The sequence below is a fragment of the Ochotona princeps genome, chromosome 30 (genome assembly GCF_030435755.1).
Source record: "Ochotona princeps isolate mOchPri1 chromosome 30, mOchPri1.hap1, whole genome shotgun sequence".
Lineage (NCBI taxonomy): Eukaryota > Metazoa > Chordata > Mammalia > Lagomorpha > Ochotonidae > Ochotona > Ochotona princeps.
Genome location: NC_080861.1, coordinates 638,159 through 651,055, shown reverse-complemented (window position 1 = coordinate 651,055; position 12,897 = coordinate 638,159). Strand labels below are relative to the sequence as shown.

The 12,897-nt window shown below is 48.1% G+C and overlaps 1 protein-coding gene across 1 annotated transcript in view; it reads left to right on the top strand.

The window, feature by feature from the left end:
• Positions 1–12,897, top strand: part of CLSTN2 (calsyntenin 2) — a 435,481-nt gene that overhangs the window by 401,294 nt on the left and 21,290 nt on the right. The window contains exon 9 of the mRNA XM_004588347.2: positions 12,141–12,303. Within this exon, the coding sequence (XP_004588404.2) occupies positions 12,141–12,303 (163 nt within the window). The remainder of the gene's footprint in view (positions 1–12,140; positions 12,304–12,897) is intronic.

Genomic DNA, 12,897 nt, shown 5'->3' with positions numbered 1-12,897 from the left:
GACACACGTATAGATGTGTGGGTGGAACATGGACAGGAAGCACTCAGGAGTCTGTAAACAAAGGCCTCCCACTACATAAAGCATACTCCACAGACAGTCTTACAAGCCCTGTGTCTCCAGCAAGGACCACAGCAACATTTTCTGTTGTTACAATCAACTTGGTTTTGCTTAAAACATACATTACTATTTCAGGAGAACGAGATTCTAATTTACAACCAAGACCTTTGGTTTCATCAGCAGAAAGAAAAAGAGAGAGATGTATAAACATCATTGCCTCGCTCAAGTTTTCCCATTTCACTCCTGCCTGGCTTTACCTCTTTGGCCTTTAATTATTCCATTCTCTCACGTAGCTTTCTCTCTGACACTTTGGGATGAAAATGTGATTTGCCATTCAGAGGTTTCAGCAAAAATCACACTCAAGTCAGCAAATTGAGAGTCTGATAAAACAACAGAGGGTTGGGATCAGGCTTTGAAAGGAGGCTTTTAAAGTGTCTTTAATTAAATCTGTGTTATTATTTACGAAGGGAGCAAATCATTTACATGCATTCCAGAGTTTGGTTGTAATCTCAGTCGTGCTGTTCTCTCAACTGTAGCTTTTGTCGTGCAACCTAAGGGCAATGTGGCAAGTGCGCTTCTCTGGTCAAACAGCTTACAGCAGCACCTGCCATAAGGCCTGCTTGGAACCAGGCATTAAGTGACATTCTGTGCGGAGTGACAAATAAACCCTTGGCAAAGTTCTCTGCCTGTCACATGAGGGGCTGAGTGACCTCCTTACCCACTCATACTCTAACAGAAGGTGGGAGAACTCTCCCCGCCGTCACCAGCCCAGGGTGCTGTGCTGCGTCCACTCTTCCTGTACCCTGTGACCAGTCAAAGGTGAGAGACTCAAGGCTAGGAGCGTTGGAATGACCTCCCGAAGCCACACATCTCTGTAAGGTGTCTTTCTCAAGCCTTGCCACACATGGTTGATGTTAATTTCTCAGATCACACGAAGGGTGTTGGAAGCCAGCTCCCACACACTGTTAGACCACGGAAGGGTGATGCTGAGCATCACGGACTGTCTCTGAAGACCCACAGACAGATTTCTTTTTGGACTCCTTGCAAGAAGTAGCTCTGTTTTTCCTTAACAATACTTGTCGCTTCATTTTATGGACACCAGAATACCAACCCGGTGGATCATTGAGTGTCCTCGTTGCAGTGGTTGTCACTGTGTTCTCAAGAACACAGCTGCTGTCAGTCAGCACATGGATCACAGCCCTTTACATACCTCCGAGGCTCATCTTCACTGTGTGTTGTTGTGAGTCCCCAGAAAGCAAGGCTGGAGGCAAACCCTTCTGAGTGCAGACAAGGAGGTAAGACTAATGGAGAGAGGAGGGAGATGAACCCAAAAGTGTACTAGCAAGCTGGGCATGGGCTGTGGTCAAGTTCAACTGATCCCTCCTCCAAAGCAAGTATTAACTAATCGCTAGTAACTAACGTGTCTATGTCAGGGAAGAAAGGAAAGAGTTGCTCAAGTGAAATGTGTCTCGCATTGACTCAAAACTTCTCCCAGGAGTCTTAACTCCCTTGCCCATGTGGGTGGCATGGTGTGAGTTCTACCATGCCTCTGGAACAACCAGGGAGCCCAGCACAATCTTGGGATAGAGTGACATTGAGTGATGCCTCTGGAAGTCTATCACGGGACAGCAGCTGGGAGGACTGTGGGAAGTCACTTCCCAAGGAAGCAGTTAGAGCCAACAGGAAGCACCACACACTGTCTGCCCAGGTTGGGCCTGTAGCGGTATAGACAGATTCTCCTGACCACATGCTTCTTCCCACGGCTTTAATTTGCTGACTTTGAAAAAAATCTTGTATCGATTTTGTTCTCACAAGCCAGAGGGTCTGCCCTGATTAGGTCAAGGTATAAATGAAATTGAACAATTATTTGCTGTGCACTAATCCAACCCCTTCAATAGCAGCCCCTCCTCCAGGTGGCCTTTCTGCTTTATCCCCTGGAGTGCCCCCCAGGAGTGGCTGAAGTGGGTACTTGAAGACAAGTTGTTACCAGCAGTAACTGCTGTCATAGCCTTGAATACACTGTTGCGTGCCAAGCACACTGCTTCTGTTCTCCCAAGTGTCTCCTCTCAGCCGTGTGACATCTGTCATTGCAAGCCCCAAGAGAGTACAAGGACAGCATGTCTTTGAAATCTCCAGTGCCAAGCACTCTGTTGGTATGCATCGTGGGCGCTAATGAATGGTTCCTGCACTGAATCAAATAATTCATAATGGTTATAGCAAAAATGAAACAACCATTCGAAGAGCTTTTACTGTATGTCCAGCACTGTACTGTACTGGCTGGTGTACCTTGTTTAATTCTCCTAACTCTTAGCTCTTTTTTTCTTTTTTTTAAAATTTATTTATTTTTACTGGAAAGGCAGATCAAATTCACAGAGAGAAAGAGAGACAAAGATCTTCCACCCACTATTTTACTCCCTAGATGGCCGCAATGACTGGAGCTGAGCTGAGCTGAAGCCAGGAGCCAGGAGGTTCTTCTGGGTCTCCTACATGGGTGCAGAGTCCCAAGGCTTTGGGCCGTCCTCAACTGCTTTCCCAGGCCACAAGCAGGGAGCTGGATGGGAAGTGGAGCTGCCTGGATTAGAACCAGTGCCCGTGTGGGTTCCCAGCACAATCAAGGCAAGGACTTAAGCTGTTGCATGGGGCCCGGTATTGTTTTCTTTCCGGGGCTAAGACACATGATGTAAGGAACTAAGACTGAGCTGCCCCGGTGGCCTGGGAGTGGCATTTGGAGGGACTATGACTTGTAAAGCGGGGAAGCTGTGCTTGCTGGCAGAACTGCCCTGTGCCCAGGGGGAAGACAGTGAGATTTCCTGCTGAGTATCTCTGAAAGTCCTCTGATGCTTCTGTGGACTCTGGGCTGCTCACTGATCCCACTCAGCACGACACAGGGACATGTCTTCTAGCTGAGTGGTGGGGACTGGTCCACAGCAGCTTTGCTGTGTCGGAGCCCGGAAATCATCTGAGAGGGACAATACAAACAAAGCAATGTGTCAACCAGGCACAGGGTCTTCAAAACGTTTCTGTAAAGGACACATATGTAAGAATTTAGTCCAAAATGTACTTGCCTCAATTCCATTTTCCATAAGCCTTTTTAAGAAAGATTTATTTTATTTTTCTTGGAAAGGCAGATCTACAGAGAGAAGGAGAGACAGAGAGATCTTCCAGCTCTGGTTCACTCTGGAAGTCCTTGCAACAGAGTAATCGGTGAGGCTCCTGAGTCACAACGTTGCATCTGCTCTCTTCTTGCTGCTTTGGGTTATGGTGTGTTCTCATCGTTGGTTTTGTCTTCCTGTTTGCCGAGTTGGCTGGAAAGCCAGACAAGGAAGAAATGCCATTTAGACTGCAGGAGAGCTAGACCCAATTCCCAGTCCTCTCACCCCGTAAGCTGCCTCTGATGAAACCAGGTACTCGCACCTCACTGTTCCCACTCAGAAGCTGTGTAGGGTATTCACCCACCCGCTCTCCGCGGAGGCTGAGGGGAAAGGGGATCATGTTGTAGGGTCCTTTGAGAAGAATGAAATATGATTTTGTTAATGGAAGATGATTAGTGCTGTTGCCATTAATGATAGCTATTAAAAATCTATTATTAATTCAAATTGATGTGAAATCTGATGAGGAATGAGGTGGGTATAAATAAATAAATAGGATATAAATGAATGCATTTTAAGGCAGTAATTATGATGAGTAAGTATTAGTCCTGCTCCTCCTGCTCCCCGTTGAGTGTTGGAGGAACTCCCAACAGTGTAGACTGGAGCAGATTGGCAGTGGACCAGCTCTTCACCACATCTGGTGCCCAGTGCAGCTCACTGCTAGTTCGCCTCCCTCCTCTCCCACCTTGCTCTGGGCTCCCACTGGCTGTTTCGGCTGTGTGTGTGCCAGCTGGCTAGCAGTGCAGTGCCTACAGTTCCACTGCTTCCTCCTCGAGCTAAGGAGCTTTGCATCCAGTCCAGACCCAGATGTTGCAAGAACAATCCACTTGCTTGGAGGTCATGGGCTTCCGTGTCCACCATGCTAGCCTGGACATCCCATGTATTCCTGGATATTTGTTGGAATCAATAATTCTGTCATCCAGACAATCTGTACGTTGTGCTGTGGCATCTCATTCATCGGTCTGTTCCTAATTCTGCCACCGCCGTTCTCATCTACATTTCATCTATTTCTTTACGTATTTTTATTTTAAAAAATTATGCCTTCTATTCCTGCAACTTTTATTTGATTCCTTTTTCCAGTCTGCCTTCCCCCATCTGCTTTTCTGTGGTTCCTGTTATGTGTTTGAGGATTTGTGTGCCTTCTCTCTCTCTCTCTCTCTCTCTCTCTCTCTCTCTCTCTCTCTCTCTCTCTCACACACACACACACACACCAAAGATGGCTTGCTTTTTCATTTCTTACTGAGCTCACTCTGGTCGGCATTGTCATGCACATGGCCTGTGTGTGACAGTCTCTCTGGTGAGAGGTTTGTGTTCTCTTTGCTGAAGACCCTCACTTGATGGGCTCCAGGTTTTCACATCACGTGAGCTCATTGCCTTTAGACACGACTCTCATGCACAGACCATGGGGCTCTAGCTTCTGGAAGTCACCTGGTAGCCCCCCATCAGAGGGACCCTGGGACCTAGGCAACAGGCAGTGCCTGCCCGGCAGCAAGCCGCATGCAAACATCCTTGCTTTGTGCAGAGGCCCTCAGCCTCCACTCCTCTGTCACCTTGTCTTTGAAGCTCTGAGCCCCTAAGACACCACTCAGGGTCAATTCCCAGGTGCAGCTCTGGGCCTCTGTTACCCACTGCAGCTCTGACCTCTTACCCACCTGTAGCTCTTGCTTCTTTGTTACACCTAAAGCTGTTGCATTTTTGCTTACCTCTCGTTCTGTTGCTGCTCTTTTGCCCCACATTTCAATGCACTTGGAAATGGAAAGAGATTCTTCTCTGTGATCAGGCTGGAAATCCATGCTGAGCCTGGCTCAGTTCACACCGTCACACCAGTAAATAGATACTGTTGTTATACTCACTTCACAGATGAGGCAGCCAAGGGTTAGAACTGTTTGATTATTTTCCCAAAAATCCAGGATGTAATTTATCAGAAATGATAAAGCAGATGATATCTAACCCATTATTTACAGACTAGGCCTGCATTAATTGTATCATGTCCTCTTCTTTGTTAAAAAAGAACAAAGTTTTTACTTTTTTAAAATGAGTTATTTTATTTTTATTGGAATGGCAGTATTACAGAGAGAGAAAGATACAGAGAGGAAAGGTCTTCTACCCTCTGGTTCACTCTCCAAGTAGCCACAATTATAGGAGCTGAGCCAACCCAAAGCCAGGAGCCAGGAGCTTGTTCTGAGTCTCCCACATTGGCACAGGGTCCCAAGGCTTTGGGGCAATCCTCAGCTGCTTTCCCAGGCCACAAGCAGGGAGCTGGATGGGAAGTGGAGCAGCCGGACACAAACTGTCATTCATATGAGATCTGGTGTCTGCAAGGCGAGGATTTAGCCACTGAGCCATTGTGCTCATCCCCGGTTTTTACCTTTTTAAAGATGTAAAGAGAGGGAGGGAAGAAACTTGAATCTGCTGGGTCGCTTCCTGGATGGTTCCACAGTCAGGGTTAAACCAGTTTGAAGCCAGGATCCAGGAACTTCTTCTAGGGCTCCCACATGGATGCAGGGGCCTAAACATTTGAATGATTCTCTGCTGCCTTCACACTCCATTAGCAGGAAGCTGGATTTGAAGTGGAGCATCCAAGCATTGAACTGATGACTATATGGGATGCTGGCATTGCAGGCTACAGCTTAGCGTTCAATGCCGTGACACTGGTCCCCATCCTTGCTGCCCTGCCATCTCCCGCTGAGGCTGCCTCAAGCCCCAGGGCATCCATTTGGCCCACACTCACACCAAAGCCCTGTCCCATTTCACTGCTACAGATGGTCCTCTTTCCAGGCTAAAATGCATTCCACCTCGCAATCACCAGTTCCAGACACCTGTCGCCATCAGGCAGCTCCTCCTTCCATCTCTTTGCCTTCCACCATATGCATTGCAAGTGCTGTGTGTTGTTGATGGTAGAGAAGGGAGATGTCCTCAGAACTGGGCAAAAAAGTAATTGAAGGGAGGGTAAGAGCTTAGGGAATGCACAGCCATTCCTTATGTTCTGGCCTGGGCGTTATAGTCTAAAGCAGTGTTTGTTGAGGCAGGAACGCAGGAGGGGTATGTTAGCCTGGAACACTGAAAATATTGAGCCCTACTTTAGACACCGGGATTTAGTGTTACCTATAGAGCAACCTCAGGGATCACCTGTCACACAAGCCCACCAGTCCGAGAGATGCCCAGCTCCAGATCCATCGCAGCAGTGAGTGTACAAAGCAGAGCCAGAGCAGGTGTGCAAAGTGCAAAGCAGCCTGAGTGGAAACTGCAACACCGATTAGATGGTAGGTTCCTTGAGATTAAAAACAAGGTAGCTCGTTAATATGCTGATCTCCTTCTTTCCACCACAGACCCAGAGTGAGATGAGTGGGTCATATAATGGGTCTGTTGTTCACTTCTTCGAGAACCTCCATCTGGCCTCCAGAATGACTTACTAATTTGCATTCAGCCTATCAAAGAGAAACCTGCACTGCGTGTTCATTGCTGCACCGTGCAGAACAGCCAAGATTCAGTATCCATTGGTGGAACATGTGGCATCCACACGTGATGGAATGTTATTCATCCATAGAAGAATGAAATCCTGACATATGCAGTCAAATGTGTGAAATGGAAGATCATTGTGTGAAGTGAAGTGATCCAGGTGGAAGGAAGGAAGGAAGGAAGGAAGGAAGGAGGGAAGCCAATAGGAAATTAGCTATATGGATGTGCCAAAACACTGCTCTGTGTCCCCTAAAAAGTACAGATATGAAAATATCACCTATGGATCCAACAATTTAAAGAATAATTTAAAAAGGAAGCCGCACCGTTCCTTCCCTTTATTATCTAGAGGCTCCATGGCAGAATAGCTCCCCCTGCTTTATGGGATGTGGCGAGGGCGCAGCAGTGTCGGGGCACAGGAAAAGCTGCTCCAATTTTGGGAAGCATGGTCCATTCTGTTGTCATGACGACCACCCAGGCCCACCCCTCCATCCCCCAGAAGCCTCTGCACTCCAGACTTCCTAGTGCCTGTAGAGAAACAGCAGCTAGGGTCTGGGTCCTGAGCTCCAGGCGTCTGCTTGCAGCCTCATTTCACGCCGCTGGCTCTGTCTTTGCTCCTGCCCTTCCTCTCAGTGGCAAGATGCCGCTGTTCTGAGCTGGGTCAGCCAGGCACTCAGCTCAGACCTGTGACGTGCTGGTCTGCTGCAAGCTCTTCGAGTTGTCCTGCACAGATGCAGGTGCTGGTTTTGGTGCTCCAGCCAGGAAATGAGCTTAGGCATGTCTGCAGGAGTGAACGAATGAGTGAGTCCACGTACAGTCCACACCTCTGATGATGACAAGACAGGTGGGTAAGTGAAGGAGTCAGGGGGGCTTTTGCTTCATTTACTTCACAGCATTCATTCCTAATGCAATCTTGGCCCTTCAGTGTTCTCCCCAAACCCCACCTTCATCCAGCTGGAGGCAGTCTCTGCTCTCTGACATCTTGCTGTGATGTGTAACTGCTCTCTGACAGATATTTGCTTTCTTTTTTTTTTAATGAGGCTTAGATGTAGGACCATTAGTGATGATTACATCAGCTTAGTTCATGGGGCCCCCATGACCACAGTGGCCTTGTAAGAGGAGACATACGGATGCACACAGTCTCCTGCCACGTGGGTTCCTGTGCTGCCTCACAACCCCAACAGCCATTGTACCATCACCGGAGGTGGAAACAGTAAATCCCATCCAACCTGGGGCTGGGAATCTCCAAATCATAGGCCAATGTAAACGTTTCCTCCACAGGCTTCCTCAAGTATTCCATTGCAGTAAGAAAAAGGTGGGCTGATGTAAAGTCAGATGTAGAAACAAGAGGTTCGGTATATTAATGTAGGAATCTGCATTGATGAAGACTCCCAACACCTGTGTACCTGATAACCCCACCCATTAGATGGAAAGTCTGGAAGGCAAAGGATGCATCCCACAAGCTCTGTGTCCCCACAGCCTCCACAGACACAGTAGCTGTAGGTGAATGCATCCCGTGTGGAAAAGCTGCACTTAGAAAACACCCGGATTGACTGAGAAGCCCAAGCCAGCCCTTCCAATCTGGTCTGCTACGTGATATTTTCGGATCAGCTGGTCAAACACAGGCCCTCTCGCCTGATCCTGTTCCTCTGCCGAAGGTTCCTCTCCCTGGCCCTCCGACCCACCTGCAATGTCAGTCCCCTCTTGAGTCAGACCTCCTTTGGTGCTGTCCCTACCACTCTTCCGCAACATGTGCTTCTGGGTCTCTGCTCTGCCTTGCTCACCAGCCAAAGCAGCAGCTGCAGCTGCAAACCAAGGGGACAACAGCAGGTGTTCAGAAAGTAGAGTGTCTCTGGGGCTTCACCCACGGGGTGGTGTGGGGCACGTGTGGTGCCAGCTGGAGGTGTCCGTGACCGATGAACATTCAGAAATCTACCATGCGAACTTCCCTTCTCCTGGTTGGATTCTGCATCCCCATGTTAGTTCCTGCTGCCGTGTCTCCGGGGCATTGTCTCTGCACTTCCAGCAGAGGGCAGGGCACGTCTCTTTCTGAATATGGACTCATGTTTATGAAGCCCTGATTTGGCCTTGTCTCTGCTGCTATTGATGACTGCTTGGTGGGGGCAGCCTACAGCAATAAGCTTAGAGCACACTAGAAGACGGGGTGCCCAGTAAGGAGCTCCTTCGAGCAGCCTCATTTTTTCCAGTCTCGGGAGTTGTAACTCAGGCTGGTCCCCTCTCCCAGAATTCCCTCCTTGTGGTCCTAATGAACACCTATTGCCATCTTTTGGGACCCAGGCTCAAATGAGATTGCCAAAATGTGCCTTTTGATGCTTAATCCTGGAAGTGTAGGGGGCGTTAGCACACTACTGGGAGGGGGATAGGAATATAAATACAGTCTTGGGCAGAAAAAAAGTTGATAATGTGTATCAAGAGCCTTAAAAATATCTCCAAATTTTGACCCAGCAATTCTGTTTCCTGAAATGTTTTCTAAGGGCATCACGAGAAGCACTAGCAAATATTTATGCAGAAGAAACTCATTACAGGATGTACAATGGCTAGCACATAATTAATGCATGATAATAAGTGGCTAGTTAATTATGGTCTAGTACAATCATGCTATACAGCCACTTAACTGAAATTGGTGAAGACATTTTAATGCTAATATTAGGGAAACATAGGCACTGCCTAATTGCTACACAGTGTGACCCAAATAGGACTTTCCCAACTGTTGTTTCACAGAGTATCTCTAGGAATATTATAAAGAACAAAGATCCATTTTCCAACAAGGTTGAAAAGCTATTATTACAGTTGGAAGCTGTCAGGAGCTGTGGATATACTCATGAAGCAGAGAAATCCTTCTCGGCCACACGCGCGCACACACACACACACACACACACACACACTGAAAGCCTAGGGTCTCGGGGTTAGTGCCTTTCTGTGAGCCATGGCAGCTAGAGAGAGGATGCCTGGGGGAAATGTGATATTGAGAGGATCTGCTGTTACGTGTCATGAAAGAAAAGAAGGCAGAGAACCTTGCTCCATCAGCTTTGGTGGTGATGGGGTCACCCTAGAGGGCTGGTGATGAGGACCATATGGGGAACTGCCTGGCCCATGCTCTGACCTGGGGATATGGTCAGAAGCGCTGCACTGTCCCCACTCCCTCCTGAGTCTGGAATGGCCCTGAAACATGATCCCGCTCCCAGGTTACCCTGCTGCTGCCTGTCCTTGCTCCACGGCACTAGAGCTCCCCCAGCTGTGTGTTTCATTCATTTCCTCTCCCTAGTTCCCTATGCTTCCATCTGCCCTGGACCCTGACTTCAGAGCTTCCTCTGTGGCCTACCAGGGTCACACACCCTAATCCCAGCTCAAGAGCACTACACTCAGCCAAAGTACTGGCTTGAGACATCAAGCAGTGGAGGATTGTAAACTGAGCCAGGGTCACCTAGGTGAAACTGGTCCTGTGGAGCCATCTGCCTGGCCCTCTCCTTGCTTACTGTCCAAAGGCCCTAAAATATTCATCAGGCTTTATCAGGCTAATGGGCTTCAAAAGAAGCAATTTTCTGAGACATGAGATGGGACAATATGAAAAGGACATTAAGGAAAAAAATTCTTATCCCAAAATGAAAGGAGAAAGATCATTTAGCATCCCTGTTGGCGTTATCTATTCATGAGAAACAGCACATCGGATCCAGAGTGCGAGGCGGGGAGGGCTCTGGTGCCCTCACTTCGGGGTCACCTTCCCATTGAAGACACCTGTCTGCCCTGTAAGGGAGGCTGCAGCAGCACAGAGTGTGAAGGGAACCGGGCGCAGGTGGCACCGTTCTCCCATCTGACTCTCTTCCCAGGCCATGGCAGTCTTGGCCTGGCTTTGATACAGAGGTCATTCTGTGTGGGGTCAGTCCCTTGAGGCGACTGAACCTAGCCTACCTAGGTTCACCAAGGCTGGATGCTGCTCCCCAGGCCCCAGTTCCTGGGTGCAGGCTGTGTGAGGTCCCATGTGGCCAGCTGGGCCCTCATGTGCTTCTCAGGTGCAGCAAGGAGTGAAGCTGAACCCTCAAGGGCAGATTTGTCTTTCTGGGATTTGTTTTGCTTGACTTGAAAGGCCATGAGATTAGAGCAACTTCTCCGAGAAGTCTCCCAGCAGGGAGGGACCCTTATTCTGCCAAGAGCCAGTTGGATATTTATAGTCCTTCACGAGCCATATAAAGCTATAAAGGCTGACTGAACAATTAGCCTGCTGTAGGGTCACTGATCTGCAGTCTAGCTGTTGTCAGTTGCCTTAGCAGGGCCTGGTGCAGCCCTGGGCTGGACACTTCCCACCCCTGCAAGAATCGGTAAAGAATTAGGGGCTCCGATTCTTCATCGCTATCTCCCTCTTCCTGTGTGCATTGCACGCTATCCTCCACCTCCTCCTTTTTTAAAGATTTTCTTGTTTGTTTGATTGTTTATTATTGGAAAGACAATTTACAGAGAGAAGAGACAGAGAACAAGATCTTTCATCTGCTGGTTTCCTCTCCAAAAAGGTCACAGTAGCCAGAGCTAAGCCAGTCCTAAGCCAGGAGCGAGGAGCCTGCTTGGGGTCTCCCACGCAGGTGCAGGGTCCCAATGCTTTGGGCCGTCCTCAACTGCTTTCCCAGGCCACAGGCAGGGAGCTGGATGGGAAGTGGAGCAGCTGGGATTCGAACCGTCACCTGTATCAACTGTGGTGCTTGTAGGCAGAATCCTCCTGCTTTCTAACTACTATTCCTCCTCCTTTTTCATTAAATTATTTCCCTATCCCTTCCCTCTCAGTACTGTCTTGATCTTTATCCCCACTTTCAAGTTAGCACTTTCTTCTTGCCTTCCCAACTATTCTTAAACTTAGAAGTACAAGTTTTTTTTTCTAATGGACTAAAAACTTTCATAAAAAGCAATTGAAACAGTCACTCTCGGCCATCCAGCCAGAATTCACCAGTCTCTCCAGCTGCTAATTGTGTCGCCGAGATCATCTTGCTGTGGCCGAGAACATCAACGCTCAGCTCTGCATTTGAAGATTCATCCTCAAATATTCTTAAATGCAACGATACTGAACAAGCATGGACGTTAAACCCTAGACAATATGGCCATTTATGTAGCATTTCCCTTACATTGGCTGCTACACATGATCTGAGATGAGTTCACCTGTGCATCATATACAAATGCCACACCTCCTCATATCAAGGACATGAGCATCCAGATGCTATCTTTAGGGGAGCCCAGAGCCAGTGCCTTCCAGGGACTGAGGACAAGTAGGTTTGCCTGACTGTTCGGTTGCCAGGTGCACCTTTCTCATGTGTGTGACGATGAGCTTCTGTTGACTGTGTTACGAAGAGTTATTTGCAATAAAAATGGCTAACCCTAAAATGTCCCCTCTCCTTTTCATAATCAAAGTAAGAACCAATTTGGCATTGCATTGAATATTCAATTTTAAGTGTTGCTTCTCTTCTTTTTCATTAGATTTGTGACAAAGAGTGGCATTACTATGTCATCAATGTGGAGTTTCCTGTGGTCACCTTATACATGGACGGAGCAACATATGAACCATACCTGGTGACCAACGACTGGCCCATTCATCCATCTCACATAGCCATGCAACTTACAGTCGGCGCTTGTTGGCAAGGTAACCCCAGGTGGAGTCTTCTCCCTGGCCTGGAACACCCTGAGTGAGAAAGGGAAAGCAAGTGATGTCAGAGCCAGAAACAATGGTACTGGATTTTACTGATAAATCAGGACTTTAAAAAGTATTCATGGTCAACTAAATCTGATTTGAGATTAACATAGAGAGTTTCATAGTTGCCTCTGGATTGCTAATGTCTTTTGTTGTTCTGACATCTAGTTCCACACTAGAGCTGTAGATTGACAAAGCTGGATGTAGAATCTTCTGTGCAAGCTTGCTGTTGATGAGTGCTAGAGGCCAAGGATCTCCCTTTATCCCCATACAAGTGACCCAAGACCCCTACCCTCTGTTCAGGGCTGTGGGAGGCAGCCTGTTCACAGAGTAGGAAGCCTAGGAGACCATTGCCCAGGTCAGCTCAGTCTGTGCCCCTTCCTCGGTCCCAGGGGTACAAGCCCTTTGTTGCCTTCTCTGGTCCCTCCTTACTTCCTCAACAACTTCCTCTTTTCTGAACCCTGGCCCAGATTAGGCTCTGCTGTGGAAGCAGGAGCAGCAAGTGTCACAGGCAAGCATGTGTCTCCTGGAGGCACACAAGGACTT